General features: G+C 42.5%; 1 protein-coding gene across 3 annotated transcripts in view; it reads left to right on the top strand.

The window, feature by feature from the left end:
* The first annotated feature begins 12,224 nt into the window (after positions 1 to 12,224).
* Positions 12,225 to 26,409, top strand: part of R3HCC1L (R3H domain and coiled-coil containing 1 like) — a 96,949-nt gene continuing 82,764 nt past the window's right edge. For 2 of the 3 annotated variants that reach the window (XR_012381695.1, XM_073904347.1), the window contains exon 1: positions 12,225 to 12,257. Coding sequence is in view for 1 of the 3 variants with exons in the window: in XM_025880440.2 (XP_025736225.1) it covers positions 12,508 to 12,576 (69 nt within the window). In the remaining 2 variants the exon portion in view is untranslated. Of the gene's footprint in view, positions 12,258 to 12,327; positions 12,577 to 26,409 lie in introns of those variants that run through there. The other variant, XM_025880440.2, reaches the window with a different exon arrangement.

Genomic DNA, 26,409 nt, shown 5'->3' with positions numbered 1-26,409 from the left:
GCAATATTCTAGGCATTGTGTGCACATGGGTGTATGCATGCCCGTGAACAGAGTGCTCCAGAGGGGCAATCAGGGTAGAGGAATGAGGACAAGTAAACTCAGATTTTTGTCTCCAAGGAAATGCCACTCTTGTGGGGGCAGGGGAGGACACACACACTCACACCCCGAGCTTACTAGCCAAACATGGGCTGGATATTGTGGAAGCACAGAGGACAAGCTAGTTGCTTCCAATCAGAAAAGCAGAGATGACTTGTCCTTGTGTCTACACAGCAGCCAGAGTTCTCTCTTTAAAAACCAAATAGGATCTGGGCGCCTGGATGGCTCAGTTGGTTAAACAACTGCCTTTGGCTCAGGTCATGATCCTGGAGTCCCTGGATTGAGTCCCGCATCAGGCTCCCTGCTCGACAGGGAGTCTGCTTCTCCCTCTGACCCTCCCCCCCTCATGTGCTCGGTCGCTCTCTCTCTCTCTCTCATTCTCTCTGTCTCAAATAAGTAAATAAAATCTTTAAAAATAAAATAAAAATAAAAACCAAATAGGATCACGTTACTGTCCTGCTCAAAACCCTCCATGGCTTCCTATACTGAAGGCTCTAGCTTTGTTTTGGAAGTGAAGCTGAGGTCCTCACCGTGCCCTACACGACCCTGCATGGCCTGGCACCTGGCCACCTCTCCCGATTCACATGAACCCTTGCACTTTTCCATCTGGTCACTCTGACCTCCTTGCTGTGCCCCGAACCCACCAGGTTCCTGTCTGAGGGCTCTCACCTGTGTGCATTCCCCTAGGCCTCCCTGTGGCTTGCTTCCTCACTTCATCCAATCTCTGTTCCATTGTCAGTTGTGCTGAGAGACTTAAAACCCAGCACCCGCCATGACTTGTCACGTGCTGTCCCTCTACCCTGCCTTAGTTACTGAATAACATTTATTACTGCCTGAAATTATCCTTATGTTTATTTATTAATTGGCAGTCTCCTAGTGGAATATAAGCTTTAGGAAGACATGGGTTTTATCTGTTCTCTTCCTGCTGCATCCCTAGTGTGACAAACAGGGCCTGACATGTAACGGGTACCAAATAAATATTTGTGGAGTGAGTGAATGAGTCAATCTTCTGGATAACTTCTTCTAAAAAACTAGCAGCAGTTGATATTAACAACCAGTGTACTTGATTATAGTTTCCAGAAACAAGTTCAATCTCTTTGAAAATGAGCCCAAATAGTTTCTCATTTGAAATAGTGTGGTGTGTCCTACTTTTCATGATTTCTCAAAGATTTTGATGGTGGCTCTGAGATCTGCAAATTCTTTCAGCTGTCTGGGAGATTTTCCGTGTAGGCCTAGGGACCCAGACAAATCGCATGCACAGAGAATTCACATCTAGCATGAGGGTTACATTCTCAAGTCAGCAGAGAAAGCTAAAAGTGACATATCATTGGAAGTTTCCTTGAATATCCTCGGCATTGCAACAAATCACTGATTCTTTAGTTGTGCACCCAAGAAATTGGTTTGTCTGCGTTAGGAGCCCTGCAATATGGAGAATATGGATCTCTGAGCACCCAAATCACTCTTAGTCGACTAGATGCTTTTCCTATAGGAGGCATTTGGGAGCTGATGCTAGTGAGTGCTGGAACCAGACTGTCTCATTTTGAACCCCGGCTCCATCACTTACTTACTTGCTATATGACTATAGGCAAGTTACTCAACCTATATGCATTAGTTTCTTCATCTGTGAAATGGGATAATAACAGCACCTGCCTCATAGCGTTACACTGAGGACAGAGTTTACTCATGTATGTAAGGTCCTTGGACCAGCACCTGGCACGTAGTAAGTAGTTCAGTTAATATCAACAATTATTTTATTATCTTCCATCTCATGTTCCAACTGGGACATGGGCTCAGTGACTGCAAAGGCAGGTAGAATGTGCTAGACTCTTTGAATTGTAATTGCTTGCTCATTTGCTCTTGGTCTCTTTGTTTCTCTCTTTCCCCAAATGCCAGTAGTTGAATTTGTATATGACCTTGCTGTACATTGCTTAGGGGCTTTCCTTCTTTTGGGATTCTATACATTCTTATATTGATTATCATACAATTCCTAGTTTGAACACCTTCATAAAGACTGGAGAAGGATGTGGAATAGCTTGACCTCCTCGCCTCTGTTACCCATACACCCCAAATTTTCCACCACCAGTGGGTGTAGCCTTTTCTTGCTGTTCTCCTCCAAACAGGGTGATTGTGTCCTTTTGGCTCCTTTTAGCTTTTCCTGGAGAACTGGCTCCTTCCCTAGCTTCAGTTTTTTTGGACACTATTGTTACAGATTCATGTTCTTTCCTTTCTTTTAGCACTGAGAAAGTAAAAAGGTCAGGAAGAAAGGCAACACTGCAGAAAATTCATGAAAAATAGTCAGCCAGTTTTTTTTTTTTAATGCGAAGAACAGAAGAGAGAATGGAGGCCTAAGGAGTTGGCATGAGGAGAAAGAAGCATTTGCTGTTATAGACAGCAGAAGCTGCCGTCCTACCCAATGTGATGAACTCCCGGAGGCCAGAGCTGCGGGAGACATGCAAGGCTCCTGGGAGCAGCCCGCCTGGGATGGGAGCTAACGGCGAGGGTGTGTAAGCAAGATTTGGCCCCATCTGGTCAGTTCAGTTATTATAGGTATTTGTTTTCTGTCTAAGCCCTGAGACAGAATTCCTTGCATCTGATATTGAGACTAGTGAGGGAAGAGCTTAGTAAGTGCTGGACAATATTACTGGTATCATCCTTTGACCTAATCCTTGACTCGTTCATTCATTCAACAAATATTTACTGAGCACTTCTGTTCCAGGCACAGTACAAAACATTGAGGATAAAAAGATGAAGCAGAACAGTCTCTTCTCTTAAGTCACTTACATCTAGTGAGAAAGAGAGGCACAAACAGGTAATGCTCACATAGTGGCGTGAGGACAGGGTGCCCGGTTGGGTGGCAGTCCCCGGCGGTGATCCCTAAAAGTACCAGGAGAGGGGTGGGCTGCTGAGACAGAGGAGGAGAGGGAGTCAGTGCGGGGCGTGTTGATGAGCAGGTTATTGCTGTGGACAGCTGGGGCTCAGTCCCTTTGGGATTTCTCAGAGCTAGTGTAGAGGCTGTCTCAATGTCGTCCCATCAGAGGGTAAGAATCTGGGGTGTTGGCCCCATAACTCCCCCCTTCTGGCCTGCCTTGCCCCCCGGTGGAGCGCATGCATGGCCGTTGGCAGTAGAAAGTCATGGGTGTGTAGGAAATGATGGTGCCAAGAGGCTATAGGCGGGTACTGACAGGGTCTATTAGCTGAGCACAGGCCACTACCAGAGCCCCAAAGAGGAGCTCCCAGATCAACCAGATTGGGTCCAAGAAGTCTTCCTGGAAGAGGAGACAGCTGAGCAGCTTCTGAAGGGATACCTCACTCCGGAGCTGTTTGGCAATGGCATAGGCAGAGTCCCTGAGGTAGGACTACACTAAAGATTTTGGATTGAGAGTTCTGGCTAAGGTTAAAACAATTCCTACTTATTACCCTACCCATGGGGCTTGGGGTGGTTGAGAGCAGGACAAGAACTAAGATAGCTGACATCCTCGCAGTGCTGTCCTCTCCAGAACTGCGGAATGAAATAGAGAAGAGCAAGCAGTGAGCTTGTGTTTGCTTTTTGTAAAGAAAGCCCGCGGACGTTTTCTGGGTTTGCCCCAACTACCCCTCCTCTGTTTGTAGTTAGGTGCTTCCTCAGAACATCCTTTCTTCCAGAGCTGCCATCCCACAGCCTTGCCTAGCCCCCCGATGCTCACTGCACTCCCTCCTTCATCAGCACCACCTCCCAATTAGACCAAGGATGTGGCAATCGGCTGCCCAGAATTGCTCTCCCCACCTTCAGCTTGCCCTGAGCAGAGTTCAGGTTGCACATTTCCCGACACTCAGAGAGACCCATTAATATTTAGCATGTTACATTTCCAAAGCACTTTGCTAACACAAATTGATCTTTTCAGCACCCCCTTGTGAGACAGCTCAGTACTGCTAGCCCTGCTGGGGACATCAGGCTTTGGGAGAATCAGCTACTCAGGCTAGGGCCATGACTGGTGAGTGATGGATCCAGATTAGAACCAAAGGTGAATGACACCAGTTGTCGCAGCCTCCAGACAGAACTCCAGGGTGGCCCCAACAGCCCCGCCCCGCCCGGGATGTCTTGGAACAAACCCAGCCTTCTGAAGGTTTAAATGGAATGGGTTTGTCATCCTTAAGAGTGGATTGCTTACAAACCAGCTACTGCTTATGGATTCCTTATGATGTGCCGAAAGCTTTGTATGTATCATTTAGTTCCCACAACCCCTGTCTACCTTCTGTGATGTCACTATCATTATCATTGTATGCATCAAAAAACTGAGGCAAAGAGGGATTAATTAAGTAACTTGCTTAAAGTTGCACAGCTAGTAATTGCTGGAGCTAGGATTTAAAACCAGGCTATTCTATTTCAGAGCCCTTCAACTATGATGAACCAGCCTGAGGGTGAGTAAGAGGGACCTGTTAAGCAGAATTACTCTTTGAGAAGTTCTGCTTACTCCCAGGCAATTCATCATATGCTTTGCAAGATTCTTTCTGGAGGTAAAAGAATTGGGGGTGGGAAGCTGTCAGCTACAGTGTTCTCGAGGAATGAGAGTGCAAACTAAAGTTGTTGGTTACTTGATTTCCCCTGGTTTTACCCTTGGCTTCCCATTCCCAGCCTAAAAGGACAGAGAAACCAGTTCATCCAATAAATGAATGTGGGACCCATGTGCCATGCATTGTGCTTAATTATGGCACTCACTCTGGTGGGGTAGAGACACACTTAAATAATTACGACCAAGGATGATGAGAGCTCACAGGAAGGAGGGTGCAGAAGTGACTCGTTGGTCTAGAGAAGTTTTGTGGAGGTGATGTTGGTTGGATCCTGATGGAGGTCGAGGAAGGAGAGAAAGAATGGGCACTTGAGGCCCAGGGTGCAGCATGGGCAAAGGAAAGCGGAGGTGAATAACATGGGTGTTTGGAGAGTAACAGGAAGTTCTGTCTGCCTGGAGTTGGGCTTCTTGACTTAAGTGGGCCAGTTTCGGGTCCTGATGCCCTAGATGGACGACTGGATTATGAATTCTAGGATATCCCTGAGAATATAACTCTTTGTGACATGTCTAGCCAAATTCTTGCTGTTCTGCTGTTGAGTAGAAAAGATGATTTGTTTAACAAATACTCATCAGGTTTGTACTATGGGTAAGGCACTGTGCTGGGTGCTGTTGACAAGGATTCACAGCTTTTTGAGTGATATGGGGCCATGGAAAATAGTTAGGGACTAGGAAGGAAACTGAAGGAGGAACACTGTGCCTCTACCAGTCTCTTAAGGAAAAAAATAATTAGCTTTGAAACTTAAAAAATCAATTTGTTCCCTACTCATCTCTGTCCCTTATGAGCACAACCTTGTGTAGTGTGCATGCCCCCTCTCCTTGTTTAGCCCAAACCATTCCCATCCGTCTTATGACTTAATCCTCATGATTAACCAATGAGGTAGGTGGCTTTGGTGGGTCTCCCTTTTATAGATGACGAAATTGAGACTTGGTGAATCATCTAAGGTTCTATGTTGTCTAATGGTAGAAATTCTAAGTGACAGAATTTACTAGACTATGCCTCAGTGATAGCTCTGAGTAGTCAAGTTGTTCTCAGATCAGGATGAGCATTCCATCACCAGGCCCTTCCCTCCAAGCGGGTACTGTGGTTTTGGAGAGTTTAACTATACAGACCTTGAGGTCAAGGGGCAGATAGAATAGCCCCGGTGCGGGGCGCCTGGGTGGCTCAGTCATTAAGCGTCTGCCTTCGGCTCAGGTCATGATCCCAGGGTCCTGGGATTGAGCCCTGCATCGAGCACTGCATCGGGCACTGCATCGGGCTCCCTGCTCAGCAGGAAGCCTGCTTCTCCCTCTCCCAGTCTCCCTGCTTGTGTTCCCTCTCTCGCTGTGTCTCTCTCTGTCAAAATAAATAAATAAAATCTTTAAAAAAAAAAAAGAATAGCCCTGGTGCTGGAGGGCTAATTGTGAGGGGGTGGGGTGTGTGTGTGTGTGTGTGTGTGTGTGGCAGGATGGCTGGCACAGCTCACAGCTGGAAAATAGCATCAGATGCTGTGACCTCACAGCCCAGAGAGGCCACCAAAATGATAATTGCTGCCACGCCTTTTGTAAGGTGGCTTCAATCAGAGTTAAAGAGTTGAAAGAGAGTTTTCTGCGCTCCTAACTTAGGCTGTGGGGGTCTGGAGTCCCTACTGTGTGTCAGAGTTCTCTGCTCTGCTTTTCCTCATGAATTAAATGGGAGCTGACTGTTGATACCCTGCCCTCCTATTGTCCTAAAAAGTCTTATCTTTGTTCCAGTTGATGCCTAGTACCCATACAGTTCTAGACAGTATGCAGCATTTACTGAATGCTAGTCACGAGGGAAAGATCCGAGGACCCAAAAGCCCAAAAAAGTTTGGATCCTTCTGTGCTTATTGGCTGAAAGTCACAAAAGGAGAGAATTTTCAAGTTAGGGGGTAGCAATCAGGACCCATACCTCCAAGGGGTAGGTTTATTTATTTCCTCTCTCCCGAGAACATTTCCTCCTCCATCTTCCATATCATATGGGTAATTATGGTTTTATATTGGGAGGATATTGAAACTCTAGGGAGATTGTAAAATGTCCCCCAGCAGAGGTTGTTTTTTTTTTTTTTGTTTTTTTTGTTTTTTTTACACATGCCTTGTTCAAACTGTCCATTTTGAAGCTAGGCTGGAGATGACCATGCCCTGATCATGGAGCAGACAGGCAATGTGGATCCCCCTGAGTCTGAGAACCAGATATTCTCCTATTTATCTGAGGACTGCAAAGGTCCCTACTTAAACAAGGGACCTGGCATCAGGAACACTGTCTAGGAGGCATTGTAATTTAGTGGTTCAGAGCTCAGACTCCAGCGCCAGATTGCCTTGGTTTAAACCTCAGGTTTGTCACATATTAGCTGCATAGCTTTGGGCCTCAGCTTCCTCCAGCTATTAAGATGATGGTGCCGTTACCCAGAGTGAGATGGGAAAGGAAAGAAACCTCGGTTCTTTTCGCCGCCACAGTAAAAAAAATCACAGGACAGCAAAACGAAAGCAAAGCAGAGCAAAGTTTTGTTGAAGTCCACTTCAAGAGAGGAGCGGGCCAATCAAGAGAGACAAAGGCCTGGGAAACTCAAGGGGGTGGGGGTGGGGGTGTGGGCTTACATCAATATTTTCTTTTGGGTGGGTCCTAGGGTAGCAACATCTGAATGACAGGCCTGGATTCCATAATGATTAGCCAACACCTTTGTCCTTTCCCAAGATGAATTCAAAATACCTGCAGGGGGGAGTAGGAAACCGCAACATTATTTCTATTCTAGAGACATAGGTCAAATAAGAACAAGTTGGGGGGTGGGGCGCTTCTGCACCCCTGCAAGAAGCACAACAAAATTAACTCTTCCTCTGCTGGGAAGTTTGCACCTGCAAACTGACTGCTAAATGGGTAGAATGGGCTGGTCCTGAGGCGGTCCTTGGCTGGGGCCCTCGGTCAGGATGTCTAAGGTTCATCCTCCTGTTGCTCATGCCTAGCTTCCTGACTAACAGTAGTAATAGATGGCACCTTGTAGGGTTAGTGTGAGCACTTGGATCGGATCGGACAGGTAGAGGGCTTAGCACAGCTCCTGGTACACGGCAAGCACTTGTTAAGTGTTAAGTGCTATTATTTACTAAAGGGAGGGTCCTTTTTGTCCTCTCCCGTGTTTCCTTCTCTTCCTAGGTCCTTGACCCCCTCCCTAGTTTGCATTTCTGAAGCCAGCTCCTCCAGCATTCTCCCTCTTCTGCTCAGGGGGTGCAGAGGAAAAACAGCTTGTCCAGGGTCATGCCTTTTCTCTGTATTGTTTGCAGCATCACCTTAAACCAATACACCAGGGCTCATTTTAATCCAAGAGCTAAGGGCCCTTTAAACCAGCCGTCCCTTATTTATTCTGTTTATTAAAAAAAAAAAAATCAGGGTCCTCTGGTTTCATGTTCCTTTATTGTATTTTGTAAGGCATCAAGCACATATTGGATACTATGTAAATGTGAAATACTCTAACAATAGTAACTGAGACCTATGAGAAGCTCAAGGAAGCAAAGTCACCATTTTTGAAGTTAGCCTTTTATTGATGGGCTAGGTGATTTGGGAGACAATGTGGCTCCAAGGCTAAAGAGCCCACAGGGATTCAGAGGGCAAAGGTTTGAATCTCAGTCACAGTAGCAGCTCTGCTTCTCTTGGCCCCAAATTCTCCCCAGGAATACTGGGCTTAATGCCACAAAACCCCCCATCTCCCAGGGATGTTAAGCCAGGGATACCGTATGTGGTTGTGCAGATGGTACCTAGCACAGGGGTGCCAGCCAAGGGAATAAGTGGGGGCTGAAATGTAGTCTCTGCTTCGTTCATCGATCTGTGCACCCTGGTGATGGGCTGTGTCCACCTAGAGGAAGGGGCGTTGTTGTTTTTTTCCTTCTAATTTGCACAGAGGTACTATCTGGGCTATTGGAGGCCCTATACGAAGTCATGTGATGTTGACAGAGCACAGAGCTTAGCACGTAGAATGGATAAAATTGTTTAACACACATTTATTGAACACCTACTATGTGCTATTCTAGGGGTTGAGTTATATGGAGATGAATATGAACAACCTCTGTCCCTGCGTCCTCTCTTGCCTTCACCAGCCCATTGTCCCCTACCTTCAATCTGTAGCAAGTCCTGTAGACGCAGTCTGCAAAATACCTGTCAAATCCACCCACTTTGTTTCACGTCAGCACTTTGTTTCATTGTTTCCTACCTAGACTACAGCCACAAATGTGCTCCCACTTCTCCTGTGGTCCTCCAAACAAAACCAAGAGTGATCGTATCAAAATGTAAATCGGATAACATCATTCCCTTGTTTAAACCTTTTGGTGGCTATAATTTAATCCAGGGTCCTTACTGTGGCCTCCGGGCTATGCACACCTGGTTCTAATTACCTCTTCTTGTCATCTGGATCACTAAACCCAAACTGTCTGAATTTGTCCGGGTTCTCCAGAGAAATAGGAACCAATAGGATATCTGTCTATCAGTTGATCGATTGATCTTTCGATCTATCTCTATCTCTGTATATATCTCCTGTGTGTGTGTGTATGAGACTTATACATTTTTTATATTGTGAGGACTTGGTTCATGTGATTATAGAGACTGAGAAGTCTCACAGTCTTCCCTCTGCAAGCTGGAGACCCAGGAAAGTCAGTGGTGTAATTCTAGTCTGAGTCGGAAGGCCTGAGAACCAGGGGAGCCAGTGATGTGAATCCCAGTCCAAGGACAGGAGAAGACCAACAGACCGATGTCTCAGCTCAACAGATAGGCAAGAAGGGAATGAATCTTCCCTTCCCCTGATTTTTGTTTTATTCAGGGATTTAGCAGATGTGATGATGTCCCACTGCACTGGAGGGGGGAATAATCTACTTTACTGAGTCCACCGATTCAAATGCTCATCTCTACCAGAAACATCCTTGAAGACACATCCGAAATAATGTTGAATGTAGGCACCCTGTGGCCCAGTCAATTTGACACAATTAATCGTCATACCTTCCCACCAAAGCTGATAATTCTGTCCTTCAAACAGCCTAGCTTTCTTTTGTATCCCTTTGGCTGGAATACTTTTCCCCTTGACCATCTCTTTCTCTCCCTCTGGTACTCAGTGGCATGGTCATCTCCTCAGGGAGGCCTTCCTGGACCACCTTGTCAAAGTAGTGTCGTGTTCTCTGTCTAGTACCCTTCATTGCCAGGATGCTCTGTCACAAAGCAGCCCAGCTCAATTTGTAGGTATCAAAGTCTTTGTTTATTTTCTGTCTTATCTGCTAGATTGCAAGCTCCTTCACAGTAGGGACCATGCTTTTTTGTTCTCCACTGTATATCCCTTCAGCATCTCTGGTGCATAGTAATAAATAACAATAAATATTTGCTAAATGAATTTGTTACAAGGAATTCATCTAATAGGGGATTCATCACCATATAACAATGTAGAGATGCATGAGATGATAAAGGCAGTGATGTGCTGGCAAACTGACTCTCCAAAAAACCCCCCAAAGGCCATGATTTGTCATTTGCTTATTTGGTGGTGTAAATACTCCCATCACAGCTGATTTCAAGCTGCCAATGGTTTAGAAACTGACTTGCAAAATTCCTTAGTATTTAACAGTTGGCTCTTCAAACCTGGTGCGATCTGGGCCTAGCATTTTACTGAAAGAGAGGTCGGCATGGGTGCAATGAATACCCAGGAAAGAGGCAGTAGTTTTTCTTGGGGGAGCTCAGCAAAGCCTTCCTGGAGGAGGCAACACTTGATCTGTGTTGTGAAGGATGGGTATGTTGGCTCAGGCCCTGTGCTTCTAAACTGGCTAATGTAGCCCTGCTCCCAGTAGCCCACATTCAACCTCCCCTCTGCTTGCCTGGGAGTTATCAGCTGACTCAGCACAATCCTTAGAAAATCCTTCCATGTGCTGGTGTTCTATTGGGTTTGTTTTTAGTCCAACAGAGGAGAATTAGACAGGATAGAAACTAGTAAAGGGAGAAGGGGAAGGGTTTTCGGAACAGAGGAACAGCTTTTGCAAAGGTGAGAGAGCAAGTGCAATCCAGGAGTCTAGTAAGTCTAGACGTATGTGGGAGGGAGTGGGAGGAGATTAGCTCCTGACGGTTTAGTTTGACAGCTGATTCCCACCCTGGGCTGGAGGCGGTGGCAGAGGGGAAGGGAAAGGGACTGGTTGCTTTTCCTGCAAAATTCTTATCAGAGCTGGTAATTGTGAGCTTTGTTTATTATTGTTGGTTTTGTTTTTTAGTATGTAATCATTTGATTAATATCTGTCTCTTTCAAGAGAATGTAAACTCCATAAGGGCAAGGATTGTCTCGTTCACTAGTCTTTTCTCAGCCCCCAGCACAATGCCTAGTGTACAGTAGGCAATAAAAAAAAAAATCCTTGTTAAAAGAGTCAATCACCTGGGGAAACTTTAAAATTTGCCTATGCCCACCTACCCTAAAATAAGTCTCCCTTCTCTGAACCTCCTAACCACAATATGGGATGGGGATGGTGGGGGAGTAGAGGGGCTGGCATTCTTGTTTTGTAATAGCTGCCTAAGGGATTCACCTCCACACCTCTCCCCAAATCCAATCGAGTGAATTCTTTAAAGGATATTACCAAAAGAATGACATGATTAAATTTGCCATTTGCACAAATGGGCCAGATGGCAGTGGGGAGGACTTAAACAGAGGTGCTGAGGTGCTGAGACCTGTAAGGAAGCCAATGCGAGAAATGATGCAGGTCTGAGTTAAATCACTGGCACTGCCAGATTCAAGAGATACTTGGGAAAAAGACTCTTAAGATTCGGTGACCATTTGGGCATGGGTGGAAGAGGAAATGAGGGAAGGAGGAATCTAGGTTGGAGGTTGGAGTGACTATTAGTGAATGGGGGGGTAGAGGGTTGTTTACTTGTCAAATTGCTACATTTGAGATGCCTGTGGGACATGGATGAGGAGGGGGCCTCTATGAAGTTGGGAATACAAATGTGGCACTCAGCCCTCCCCTACCCCCCCAACCTTCATTCCATCGCCAAGAACTCTGGAAAACACTAATGTTTAAGAGATGGGTTAGAAAAAGAAATCTTGAAGGAGATTGAGGATGGCCTGAGAAGAAGGAAAATGCAGGTAGTAACATAGAAAGTAAGTGATCAAGAATGTCCAACAGCCTCAAATGGTGCCTAGAGGTTAAGTTAGAATACCTGAAAATTCCTCCTGTGAGTCTGGCAATGAGGATAATGATTGGCAACAAGGGCATTTTCGGGGAGGCAGAACCTGCAGGGCAGAGCACGCAGCAAGAAGCGGACACGAGTTAGATTGCCTTTTTCAAAAAACTTGGCTGTGAAGGGAAAAGGAGGGATGGTGTGACTGAACGGGATGAGAGGCGGTCTGAGCACCTTCATAGCTGAGAGGAAGCGGGGAGGGTGCGCAGACAAGGGCGCAAACGCCTTCCCATCCTCGCAGTTTTTGCCGGCCCTCCCCCACGTGACCGGGAAGCAGCCCACGCAGCACCGACCTGGAGGGACTACAGTCCCCAGAAGGCCCCGCGGCGCGAAGGGGGGGCGGAGTCTAGGCCTGGCGCGCGCCCCAGCGGCGCGAGCGGAAGAGCAAGAGCTTCGAGGAGGCGGCGGAAGCAGAGAGCGACGGCGTCCCCGGTAACTAGCAATCCCGCGTCCTTGTCCCTCCCTCCACACCCCCAGCCGGGGCTGGTCGCTCCCACTTCTCCCCACTTTGGACAAGACTTCCTTTCCCCTTTTGTTTGTTACCGGTATTTCTTTTCCCTCACGTGACGCGAGGGGCGGGTCTCCGCCTGGGGCGGAGGTTACTGGGAAGCTGCCGCCCTTCGACCCTGCGGGCCCTGGGTTGCGGGGTTCCTTCGAGGCCCTTTTGCTGTCCTAAGGGGCTGCATGCCCGCCTTGGGCCCTCTTCCCAAGTACTCTCTGTGGAGAGGACATTTCTTCCCCGAGTTTCAACAGGTACTGAGCGGGTCCGTGGAGGGACCCCCCCCTACCCCCAGGGTATGGGGCTGTAGGCCACCGAGGCCGCCCCGAGAAGACCCCGGGGCGGCTGGCGATTTCCGGGCTGCGAGCCTTTCGAGTGAGTCCGCTCGGCTGGCCCGGAGCCCCGGGCTATGGGCTGTGGGTTGGGAGTGAGCTGTCCGTACGGGAGGATGTACTTCCTGGTTTTCTTGGGCGGCCCTCGGAAAACCCCAAGTCCGATGATTAAAAGTTTTCTTTATCAATAAAGCCGCCTCTCAGAGTTGAGAAAGGGAGAAGCATAGGATTTGGAGTCTAATGTCCTAGGAGTCTCAGGTCTGCCACTTGCTGGGCTGGTGATCTTTTGTAGCCCGTTTACTGCAGCCTCGGTTTCTGTATTTGAAAAATGGGGATAATAGTCTTTGGCCTGCCTGCCTTCCAGTGTTGGGGAGTTCAACAGATGTGATATATGTGAGAAAGCATGTATCAGATATAACCTCACTATCCTTCTGTCTTGAGTGTAGGTCAGTTGTAGTTTAAAACCGCATTTCCGTCTTTATGAACTCGATTATAAATATGACCACGGTCTTTGTGAAAATGAAATGAGTTAATAAAAAGGTGGAAGTGTCTTAGGAAAGGAATACAAGCCATACAAACATTCTTAAGCCATGTTCCTGTTGAAGAGGTGACATTAAGGCTCTAGCACCTGTGGAGTCAATTTTAAACTTCATCTGGATTTTAAGGTCCCCCAGAATTTGGACACTTCCCTTCCCCTAACATACCCACCTGTCTACCCCTTTTGCTCTGTTACAACCTTCCTTCATTACACAAGTACAAGTATCTCAGCACTTAATGTTCCTCAGTTGTGCTAACCTAATGCCTGTCTCCAGCAGGTCTTGTGTTTTTTTCCCCTTTTCAGATACTACTGGTGCTAAATCTAGCTCTAATACAATCCCACTAACCTTGTGTGCATACTAGCTGAAATATTGGGTTTACCTTCACCTGTCTCCTAGGTATATGTGCTAGAACTCTGTTTCCTCATAGTTAGAATTCAGAATATAAATAGCCCCTATCCTAGTCTTCTGACAGTTAAGATCTGAGACTCCAAGCAGGTGGCTTTTTGTCTTATTTCCCCCTTATTGAGAATGGGATTTTACAATCAATTTTTTATGGGTTTGGAGGTATAGTAATTAGGTAATCCTATATTTATACTGAAATCATTGGTTGAAAAATGCCTGAATGTGGTTCAAAAAACAGGATGGCAGTATAGTGAATTAGTTGAATGTACAAAATTGAACAAATTGAGTTCAACTTCTGGTGCTGTGACTTCTGCTTTGACTTTTGGCAGATTGGTTGACCTCTCTAAGCCTGTTTACTAGTCTTTAAAATAGATATAATATTTACCTCACAAGGTGTCTATAAGGATTAAATGAGATTGAGTATAAGGAGCTTAGTACCTGGAGTAAGTGCTCATTGTTTTATTGCTATTGTAATTGTTGACTATGATGATGATCAGAAATGATAATTTTAGATTATGTATTTCTTGAGAGCTTTTTTTTTTCCCCTGTAAAATGAGGTAGCTGTCTTAAACCCAAAAATACTGTAAATAGAAGTACTCAGATTGCAGGGTGTTTTTTAGCAATTGCACTTTATGTAAAGATTATATTATGTCATTTTTTACTTTTAGATGTTTCCAGATGCTGTTGTGAAAAGGTTGGCAGGATGTGCTTTGGACTGGTGCTTTACTTGTAACCTGTAATAAGAATGTGGTTTTCTGTCTGCACATTGTAATTTGTAGTAGAGTAATTATCTATGTTTATGATTTAGATATTAACTATTGACTAGGACAGAGTTTTGTAGAGCATTTTTTGTCTTTCCCCTCACCCCTGCCTTTTTTTTTTAAGTTAGGCTATTCAACTCTAAAAGTTAGCTTAGTGGGTAGGTTCCAGAAGGCTTGGTGACCTCATTTTTTGAAGGTGAAACTCTTGGTGACATTTGTGTATGTGCATTTGCAAGGAGTGAGAGTTTAGAGAAACCAAGAAGGAAAGTCTGATAGAGAAAACTGATTTGTTGGTCAAAGCAAAATCTTAGGTTTAAGAATTGAAATGTTTATTTTTAGTTCCTACAAATGGGTGTTGACTAGAAGATATCTGCAGACTCAGATACTTAGGAAATGTTTCCTTCACTTTCTTTGATGTGGTATCCTCTGGCTCTGCCTTGCCAATTTCATTCTTTTATTTATTTATTTATTAAAGATTTATTTATTTGCAAGAGAGAATCTTAAGCAGGCTCCACCATGTTCAGCACGGAGCCTGACATAGGGCTCCATCTCACAACCCTGAAATCACGACCTGAGCTGAAACCAGGAGTAGGACTGCCACACGGGCACCCCTCATTCTTACTTTTAGTTACGAATCAGCAAGATAACTATTTTTTCACTGTAGACTTTTATACAAAGCTATGACAAAAGTCACTTCATTAAAATTTACTTTGTGTGCTATATAATATGTTTTTCTCCTTTGTTTTAAACACTTGTTCTTTGGCTTTTTTTTACTTAGAGAAGTTTTGGAAGGTAGACTCATTCTCAGCTGTAGCATCTAAGTGTATGTAGTAGATATGCTCAGTTAGTAATGACTGTGCTGAATAGTTCTGAATAAAAACATTTTGTTGATTGTCCTATGTCCCTAAGGCACACTCTCAAGAGACTATATGGTATTGTGGAAATAACCTAAGCTTTGGAGTTAGATCAAGTTTTGAATCCAGGCTCCACTACTTAATAGTAATTTATGACTTCAGTTCGTATTATCATTCTGAGTTCATTTTCTTATCATCTGTCAAACAGGGATAGTAATACCAACTCCATATGACTGAAAAGATTAGAGATTATTTGAACTAGGCACATACTAACCAGGCTTAGCAAAAGGTAGATTATGTTATTATTATTTCTTTAAAAATTTTTATTACACTTTTCTGATAGTCATTGATTTTGGTAATACATCTGTATTCATTCCCTTAATGCTTCACATGATGAGCTTTTTTTGTTGTTGTTTTGTTTTTTTATTTTTGTGGGGTTTTTTTGTTGTTGTTAGCCAAGGTTAAGGTTGGTGACTGTGACCATGGAACCCTGAAACACGGCAAAGCTCATTGCCAGCATGCTTGAATCTATGACCCTGTCCTCATTAGCTCCATAAGCTAACTGCTCAGAAAATAGCTCACCAGAATGAATAATAAAACTGGTATGTTGTTGATGTAGCACTCATGCACTCATTAGACATAAAAGAATTAAATGAATTATTGCCAGAAGTAAAAGTATAGACTTTTAATTGTAACCCTGTATAAATATACTAGCTCTCACACTTTAGGATGATCTTTGACAACCACTAACCAGAGTTATAATTTAGACATTTCTTTTAGTTGTTGAACTGTATTTGTTGCAGATTTCCTACTCATAGGGGAAGTGAGAAGAAATGGAATTAGGATATTCATATCTTGAAAGAGAACCCTCCTTCTACTGTGCCACCCACCAGAAAATGTGCTCTTAGCTAGTGGAGAAAACATTTAGAGTTCCCCGTTAATGAGCCCAGCAGGATGGATGAAGCCCATGTAACTCATAAGAGTTTATTGAATTACAGAGAAATTCCAGTTGTCAGAGCTTTAGGTAGAAGAGAAGTTATAGGGTGTTGCTCAGCAAGCTATAAGCCTGCATTTGAAGAGGGTTTTCTCCTCTCTCAATAAAACATAGACCAGTTGCTCCCAGTCTGTGGTGTGCATTTTTCACTTGTCTTATGCTAGTCTTCTATATAGCTTTCCATTCTTCAAATTCACTCTTCAGTTTTATTAATATTTGTTGTCCCTCTTGTATCTTTTTTTTTCTTTTTATGTCAAACATAGCTGTTTTCAGGCTAGGGATAAAAATAGAAAAGCAGAGAAGCACTGTTGGAAACAGCAGGGTCTGGTGTTTAGTGTTGTGAGGTTCCCAAATAACACAGGTTAACCTGTGAATATAATGGTATTGATTTGTGACAGCTCCTGACCATTTAATTTGTCACAGAGGCAAAAATAGGGGAAAAAGGTATGTGGCACTCCTTAATAGGAGATTTGCTTCTTAGGAAAGAATATACGTAATTTTAATATTGGCTTGTAGTTGGGCTGTTTCAAGTTCTTTGCCATGGAATACCAGAAGAGTTTTTAAGAACGAAGAGAAGCATTTTGATTTAAATCCTAAGCTCTCAAATTTATACCAGTAGTCCAGTTTGTGTTTTCTTATTATCTGTAAAATAGGGATAATGATAGCAATCCTGCTTGTTTACAAAGATCAGAGGGAAAAGGTAACAAGAATGATTTGGAAATGGGGTGGGTAGCTGGGGGGAAGAAACTGACTGAAAGGCACAGTCTAAGAGAGGAACACAAACTCATACATGAATTTGTGAGTTCCGAAGCCTCTCTGACCCCAAGAGTTTTGGATAAGGGATTTTGGACTGGAATTAAAAACCTAGCACTAGGAAAAATGAATTTATTAGCCTATATATGGCTCTAAACTTCTTTATTCTGTGAATCTTTTCAGACCTTTTGTGCTTTCATTTCACATTTCATTTTAGGAAAAGACCCAGAGGAAAATAAATAGCCTTGATTTGTTTATGTGGTTGGTAATTCTCTGCAACCATCCCAGATAACAGTTTCAAACTCAGTGTGAGGGCACCTGGGTGGCTCAGTTGGTTAAGCGACTGCCTTCGGCTCAGGTCATGATCCTGGAGTCCTGGGATCGAGTCCCACATCGGGCTTCCTGCTCAGCAGGGAGTCTGCTTCTCCCTCTGACCCTCCCTCCTCTCATGTGCTCTCTCTCATTCTCTCTCTCAAATAAATAAATAAAATATTTAAAAAAAAATAAAAACAAACTCAGTGTGACCATCTTTCAATACAGTTTCCAGTGACCTTTTTGGCCTCTTGACTCTTCTAGTGTGAGAACCAATGATTTATTAAGTACTGGAGTTGACAAGCCCCATGAGCCATGTATCTCTTGGTTTCTGCCACCACTGTTGTTAATGTGACATTGCTTTTCTTTCCCTGCTTGCCATAGTGTTTCTTTTTTTGTATTGTGCTTCTTGTTTGTTTCCTTGGGTAGCCTGAAACTTTTCTTTGCTTCTGACACTTAAGTTCACAGCCAAGGAATTTATCTTTGACTCTATAATGTTATACAGTTTTAATTTTGTAAGTATTTCTTATTACTATTATTATATATTCAATACGTGCTCATTACAGAGGATTTGGAAAATATACCTGTATTTTCACCATTTGGAAGTAACTATTAACATTTTGGATTATTTCCTTCCTTTCTGTTTTCTGTGTATTTTTTTAAATGTAACACAGACACACTTAAATTGGAATCTCTTGCTATTGTTTATAAATTTTGTATCCTGATTGAAAAAAAGTAACATGTTTATGAATAGTGTCTAGCATAATTTCTAGAACTAGCATGAATTATATATTCTGGGCAATGATCTTTAAATTTGTATTCATTTTGGGTGGGAAATTAGAAGCTAGGTTCAAATACTGCTTTACCATTGCCAAACTGAAAAGCAGGGCAAGTTGTAGGATATCTCTGGGCTTTCATTGTGGCAGCTGTCCAACAAACTTTCTGAGGTACTTGACACAACTATCTGATGAAAGTTAACCTTTTCCTTAAAAAATCACTCATACACAGAAGAAGACCTAGTCTGGTCGGTCTTTGAGATTCTTCTAGTTCTGCTACTGGATGATCCTTGTGTTGAGGAATACAAAATAGAGCAGTATCTGTGAGGTTATTTGGGCCTCAAGGAAGAGGAGGATCTTTTTATTTTCTTTAAATTTTTATTGTTATGTTAATCACCATACATCATTAGTTTTTGATGTAGTGTTCCATGATTCATTGTTTGTGCATAACACCCAGTGCTCCACACAGAACGTGCCCTCTTTAATACCCATCACCAGGCTAACCCATCCCCCCACCCCCCTCCCCTCTAGAACACTCAGTTTGTTTTTCAGAGTCCATCATCTCTCATGGTTCGTCTCCCCCTCCGATTTCCCCCACCTTCATTCCTCCCCTCCTGCTATCTTCTTTTTTTTTCCTTAACGTATCCTGTGTTATTTGTCTCAGAGGTACAGATCTGCGACCCAACAGTCTTGCAGAATTCACAGCGCTCACCATAGCACAGACCCTCCCCAATGTCCATCACCCAGCCACCCCATCCCTCCCACCCCAACCCCACCCCAGCAACCCTCAGTTTGTTTCCTGAGATTAAGAATTCCTCATATCAGTGAGGTCATATGATACATGTCTTTGATTGACTTATTTCACTCAGCATAACACCCTCCAGTTCCATCCATGTCGTTGCAAATGGCAAGATCTCATTCCTTTCGATGGCTGCATAATATTCCATTGTGTATATATACCACCTCTTCTTTATCCATTCATCTGGTGATGGACATCTTGGCTCTTTCCACAGTTTGGCTATTGTGGACATTGCTGCTATAAACATTGGGGTGCACGTACCCCTTCGGATCCCTACATTTGTATCTTTTTGGTAAATACCCAGTAGTGGAACTGCTGGATTGTATGGTAGCTCTATTTTCAACTGTTTGAGGAACCTCCATACTGTTTTCCAGAGTGGTTGCACCAGCTTGCGCATTCCCATCGACAGTGTAGGAGGGTTCCCCTTTCTCCGCATCCCCGCCAACATCTGTCGTTTCCTGACTTGTTAATTCTAGCCATTCTGACTGGTGTGGTATCTCATTGAGGTTTTGATTTCGATTTCCCTGATGCCGAGCGATGTTGAGCACTTCTTCATGTGTCTGTTGGCCATTTGGATGTCTTCTTTGGAAAAATGTCTGTTCATGTCTTCTGCCCGTTTCTTGATTGGATTATTTGTTCTTTGGGTGCTGAGTTTGATAAGTTCTTTATAGATTTTGGATACTAGCCCTTTATCTGATATGTCATTTGCAAATATCTTCTCCATTCTGTCGGTTGTCTTTTGGTTTTGTGGACTGTTTCTTTTGCTGTGCAAAAGCTTTTTATCTTGATGAGGTCCCAATAGTTCATTTTTGCCCTGGCTTCCCTTGCCTTTGGTGATGTTTCTAGGAAGAAGTTGCTGTGGCTGAGGTCGAAGAGGTTGCTGCGTGTGTTCTTCTTTAGGATTTTGATGGACTCCTGTCTCACGTTTAGGTCTTTCAACCATTTGGAGTCTCTTTTTGTGTGTGGTGTAAGGAAATGGTCCAGTTTCATTCTTCTGCATGTGGCTGTCCAATTTTCCCAACACCATTTGTTGAAGAGACTGTCTTTTTTCCATCGGACATTCTTTCCTGCTTTGTCAAAGATGAGTTTACCAGGGCACCTGGGTGGCTCAGTTGGTTAAGCGACTGCCTTCGGCTCAGGTCATGATCCTGGAGTCCCGGGATCGAGTCCCACATCGGGCTCCTTGCTCAGCAGGGAGTCTGCTTCTCCCTCTGACCTTCTTCCCTCTCGTGCTATCTCTCATTCTCTCTCAAATAAATAAATAAAATCTTAAAAAAAAAAAAAAGATGAGTTGACCATAGAGTTGAGGGTCCATTTCTGGGCTCTCGATTCTGTTCCATTGATCTATGTGTCTGTTTTTGTGCCAGTACCATACTGTCTTGGTGATCACAGCTTTGTAATAGAGTTGGAAGTCCGGAATTGTGATGCCAGCAGCTTTGCTTTTCTTTTTCAACATTCCTCTGGCTATTCGGGGTCTTTTCTGGTTCCATACAAATTTTAGGATTATTTGTTCCATTTCTTTGAAAAAAGTGGATGGTATTTTGATGGGGATTGCATTCAATGTGTGTAGATTGCTCTAGGTAGCATTCACATCTTCACAGTATTTGTTCTTCCAATCCATGAGCATGGAACGTTTTTCCATTTCTTTTGTGTCTTCCTCAATTTCTTTCTGAGTATTTTACAGTTTTCTGAGTACAGATCCTTTGCCTCTTTGGTTGGATTTATTCCTAGGTATCTTAGGGTTTTGGGTGCAATTGTAAATGGGATTGACTCCTTAATCTCTCTCTCGTCTTGTTGGTGTATAAGAATGCCACTGATTTCTGTGTATTGATTTTCTGTCCTGCTACTTGACTGAATTCCTGTATGAGTTCTAGCAGTTTTGGGGTGGAGTCTTTTGGGTTTTCCACATACAGTATCATATCATCTGCAAAGAGTGAGAGTTTGACTTCCTCTTTGCCGATTTGGATGCCTTTGATTTCTTTTTGTTGTCTGATTGCTGTGGCTAGGACTTCTAATACTATGTTGAATAGCAGTGGTGATAGTGGACGTGGCTGCTGCGTTCCTGACCTTAGTAAGGGGAAAGCTCTCAGTTTTTTCCCATTGAGAATGATATTCGCTGTAGGTTTTTCATAGGTGGTCTTTATAATATTGATGTATGTATCCTTTATCCCTATACTCTGAAGAGTTTTGATAAAGAAAGGATGCTGTACTTTGTCAAATGCTCTTTCTGCATCTATTGAGAGGATCATATGATTCTTGTTCTTTCTTTTGTTAATGTATTGTATCACGTTGATTGATCTGCAGATGATGAACCAGCCTTGCAGCCCAGGGATAAATCCCATTTGGTCGTGGTGAATAATCCTTTTAATGTACTGTTGGATCCTATTGGCTAGTATTTTGGTGAGAATTTTTGCATCCATGTTCATTAAGGATATTGGTCTGTAATTCTTTTTGATGGGGTCTTTGGTTTGGGGATCAAGGTAATGGTGGCCTCATAAAACGAGTTTGGAAGTTTTCCTTCCATTTCTATTTTTTGGAAGAGTTTCAGGAGAATAGGTATTAATTCTTCTCTAAATGTTTGGTAGAATTCCCCTGGGAAGCCATCTGGCTCTGGGCTTTTGTTTGTTGGGAGATTTTTGATGACTGCTTCAATTTCCTTGTGGTTATAGGTCTGTTCAGGTTTTCTTTTTCTTCCTGTTAAGTTTTGGTAGTTGATACGTCTCTAGGAATGCATCCATTTCGAAGAGGAGGATCTTAAAGGAAGTGATAGAATAACAGATTGACTGGAGAGGACAGAAGAAAATTCCACACAGAGAGGAGCAATGAGAAGTTAGAAGCAAAAATGAGTACAATATGTGAGTTGAGTGAGACAAAAAGGGAATGTTAACAGTATTGGACAAATGAAAGGTATGATTTTTACTGATAATGAGTAGTAAAGAGATGTGACTTGTTAGGTTTATATGTGTGTGATAATGAGGAAGAATTAATGGAAGGCTTTGAAGGCTGGGCTGAAGAATGTAGATTTGGTCCTGTAGGTGATGGTACTTCTGTTGAAAGTCATGATGAAAACAGTGAGAAAGGTTGTCTTGGTAGCTGAGAGTTTTTGGAGAGTATTTCAGTAGGACAGTGGTGGGGTAATGTGGAAACAAAACCTGATAGCTCTTGTGGAGGAAGAACAGTAAACATGAGTTTGGAGGAGCTGGAAGAATCAGAATACCTCAAAGTTTTTAGCCTGACCTAGCAAGTATATTGTGGTGTAATTGATGGTGTCATTGGGAAAGGAGCTCAGATAGGCCTAGGGAGAAAGATAATGAGTTCAAATGCTAATACAAATTTTAGGTATTAGATAATTTGAGTGGTAGTTAAAAAAAATCTGGTGCTTTAAAACTAAACTTAAAAATGAATCTTCTTTCTAAATTGTTTTTGAGGCCATGCATTTATTTTAGCAAATAAATATTCTTTGGAATTTGTCTTTTGAAACTGCTTTCAGAACCAGTAGAGTCATACAAGAAAACCAGTCTTATTACTTGATGATCATATCCTTTGTCTTCAAAAGAGTATTTTCTAGCTCGATCACTCATCTTATTTACTGATTGCAAAGTGATAATTGACAGTTTCTAAAAATGTAGAGGCATAAAATTTATTACCATGGTGGATGTGTAAATGATTATAGTGTGGTCGCCGAGGACAACTTAAAAAGTCTGAAGCTGTAATGGCATCCTTAGAATAAAGTGCTAGTGTACTCTGGTTAAGAGGGTCGGTTCTGGAAAGCCTAGGTTTGAATGATCTCTTTGTACATTAGTTATGTGTCTTGAGCAAGTTATTTAATTTGTCTGGGCCTCAGTTTCCTCATTTTTTAAAATGGGTATGGTGATAATACTCCTTACTTCATAGAATTGTTGTCAGGATTAGCTCTTATACTGGGAACAGTGCGTGGCAGATATTAAGAGCCCAGTAAATAGTAGCTATTGATGAGCGTCACAACAACCACTGCTATTGCTACCATCACTACTGTATTTATTTTGTTTTATTTATTTATTTTTAAAAAAGATTTTATTTTATTTGACAGAGACAGTGAGAGAGGGAACAGAAGCAGGGGGAGTGGAAGAGGGAGAAGCAGGCTTCCCACTGAGCGGGGAGCCCGACGCGGGGCTCGATCCCAGGACCCTGGGATCACGACCTGAGCCAAAGGCAGACGCTTAACGACTGAGCCACTCAGGGGCCCCTATTTTGTTTTAAAAATCACTTATGTTCCTGTTTAGTTATGTCTTAGACAAGTGAAATCATAGGCAGCTGGAGGTAAAACTAGAGCACAAATAAAAGACCTGACATACTGTGTGTGTGTGTGTGTGTGTGTGTGTGTGTGTGTGTGTGTGTGTGTTTTGTTTGGTTTTTTAGAATGTCATAGCAATGTATTTCTCTTTATGTTGGGAATTCCGAGAGCAGACTAGGACTGGTATGGTTGGTGTGTTGTGTTGCTGCTCTTCTGTGCACGGATTCTGTTCTTTTCCAAAGTTCACTTTATGGTCGGAGATAATTACTGGAGCTCCAGCTGTTTCATTCACGTTCCAACCATCAGAAAGGAGGAAGAGAATACATCTCCTTCCCTTTAAGGATATTTACTGAAAGTTAAATGTGCCACTTCTGCTCATATTCCATTGGTGAAAATTCGTCGCTTAGCCACACCTTCCTGCTGGAGAGGTTGGGATTTGAAGACTATTTTGAGTGGTCAGTGCCTGGGCATAAAGAACAGGAACAATGAGGATAATCCAAATATAGCTAGATGAAGAATATAGGGTAGATAACCGAGTTAATTCTCCCTTTAGGACAGTTTGCCATTATTGGTAATCCTTGACAGAGTTTCTATACTTAGGAAAACTGCGAATATAAAACCACCCTTGTCAGATTGTGTCAATAGTACTTTGTTTTTAGGGTGTAATCCTTCACGAATCCTTGTTTAATAAGGATTATCAGTCTCATAAGGAAAAAATTATTTGTATGTACATGTATGCATGTGTGTATACAAATACATAATTTGTGTGTGTTTTTATATATTTCCTCATTTAACCTTGGCATTGGCCTAAATTACCTTATATGGCAACAATGTGCAGTAAAATGTTGGTAAATAAGCCTCTATATTTCTCTTTTGTAGTTTTAAGCCCATAATTTTACTTAGCTTTCCTTCCACTCTCCAGTTTGATTGTTTTGGGCAATGTTTTAATCCATCTGTGTCCTTTTATATTACTACTCTCTTTTACTGCTGTTAATTGTACTTCCCAAAATAGATAAATGAGCAAATTTAATTAAATGTTATTTGCACTCTCCTGATCATTAATGAATTTGTAAGATCAGACCTACAATCTTTCTAGTATTAAAATTACTGAATTCTGTCCACTCAAGTGGTAATTATTTGCTTTAAGATTTCTTTATTTTTAAAGTTTCTATATTTTGTGTGTTTGTGTTCTTTCAGTATTGGAAATATGAAGGTCTTCCAAAAAAAAAAAGGCGGGGGGAGAACTTTTTTCCCTAGGATTTTTTTTTTATTCCTTTCAGTTGGAAATATTTTATTTATATATTTTTGAATGATGAACAATACATTTAAGATAAGAAATTCATCAGTTGCTTTTTTTTGTATTTTATCAACAGACATACAGTTTAAAATAGACAAGTTTTAAAAGTCATATAGTAAAAAAGGGATTTATAACAAAATATAGTGAATCTCCCTGCTCTCTAGTTTCCTCACTAAAGGTAACCACTTTCAGCTCCTTAAGCTATTTCTTCTGGCATTTATGTATCTCCATGTTTCAAAATAATATATATGCAATGCAGTCCTTTTTCATTATATATTGAGTCTCTATTGTGGGAGAGAAAGCTGTACTGTTCTTAAACCACCATCACCACTACTGTTCTCTAGCTTCCTAATTTAGTTGTAATACTCGGTTAAATGAGATAGTTCATGTTGTGTTTACATTATTATGCCTGTGCAAATTTTACTTGCTGATAGTGTCTGAAATAGTAGCCTCTCAGTGCAGTTTTCCACAAGGTCAGTCACAATAATCTGTCAGTTCCAATTTTCTTTCCTTTTAAAAAATATTTTTGGCAACTTCTCTTCTGGAGACCTTCATTGTCCTCCTATCTGGGCCTAACTGTCTGGGCCTACTTCACAGCTCTTTTCCTGGGAAGATTTCCCTTTGTTATCTTTAGACTTTTCTCTCCTTTTCAGTTTGATTCCCAGTATTATAACTCTTAATCTTCCTTATTCCTCATTTACCCTCTTGCTAGGTAGAGCACATCCTCTAGTAGTTGTGTTGGATGAAAAAGATGATAGTATGGCAGAGAACATGGGGATGACAACCTTCAACATGCCTGACTCTGTCACCTAGCTTCAGTCTGAACCGGTTGCCTTCTACTTTTGGTGCAGTTTGCATCCTGGAATCCTGGAATGTCCACTCACCGATATTCCTTCTCTTTTCTCTTGTGTTGGATATCCTGTTTTCCAGACCCCATGCCTTTCTTTGTTTTGGTTTGTTTCTTCATTTGGTGTCAAAGGATGATGAGACCATGACACCCTATCTAGAATATCTCATCAGGCACAATCTCCCTGAACAAAGAGGATTGTTAATCTTACATAGTGGTTTTGGGGAGGGTGGAGTTCAGGGATTGGAGGATTTTAAGAGGTGGAAGTGGGTTAACATCATCTATAGAAGCATGGTTACTTGGGTGATGTCGTTCATTGGTTGGCACTTGGGAGTGTATTTATTGGAGTGAATCTGTCCCTATTGTTTGGCTTGTAAAAGAGTGCCTCCTGTGTTAAGTTGTCCTTATCAATTGAATGGATTTAAAACTGGTACTTCTGGCAATTTACTGTGGCAACGAACAATCTGTCTTTTCTTGAATTTGTTAGAATTTTAAATTTTCAGTCCTCCGGTAATTTTCTAAGAAAGTGTATACGTGGGAGGTAATTTTTTGAGCCTTTCCATGTCAGAGTGTCTTTTTTTTTTCCTCCCCGTCCTCACATTTGATGAATATGGTTTGGATGAGTGTAAAATTTTAGATTGGAAATGTTTTTCTTCGGAATTTTGAAAGCATAGTTTTTTCTCCTTGTCCTCTGTTGCTGTTGAGAATTCCTCAGCAAACACAAATCCTCTTCTTTTGTTTGGACCTACTCGTTGGAAGCTTGTTGGAGTCTCTGCTTTGCACCCAGTACGAAATTTAACAGTGATGTGCCTTGGTGTGGGGTCTTTGTCTATTTTTATGTAGTGCTGGGTATTTGTAGGTCCTTGGAGGTCCTTGTAATCTACAATTTGCATTTTTTGGGGAGCTGGTATGTGGGGATGGGGTGGGGAACATAGATCTTAGCTATTAACATCCTCGCTTAATCACCCTGTTTGAAAGACCACTGCATTTTTGTAGTCAGCCTAGAGATCATCTTTTTTACATTCTGCAGAGATAACCTCAAGTTTTCTTTCAAGGCGGAGAAGGGAATCTAAGGATCTAACTGCTCCTCAAACAGTCTCCATTTCACTTCCAATTCCAGAGGTGGTGCTGGCTGTAAATTGGGTTGG

This window comes from Callorhinus ursinus, unplaced genomic scaffold (assembly GCF_003265705.2).
Source record: "Callorhinus ursinus isolate GAN/ISIS: 27379988/994484 unplaced genomic scaffold, GSC_fseal_2.0 scaffold20, whole genome shotgun sequence".
NCBI lineage: Eukaryota > Metazoa > Chordata > Mammalia > Carnivora > Otariidae > Callorhinus > Callorhinus ursinus.
The sequence above is the reverse complement of the archived record's forward strand: the minus strand, read 5'-3'. Positions and strand labels throughout refer to the sequence as shown.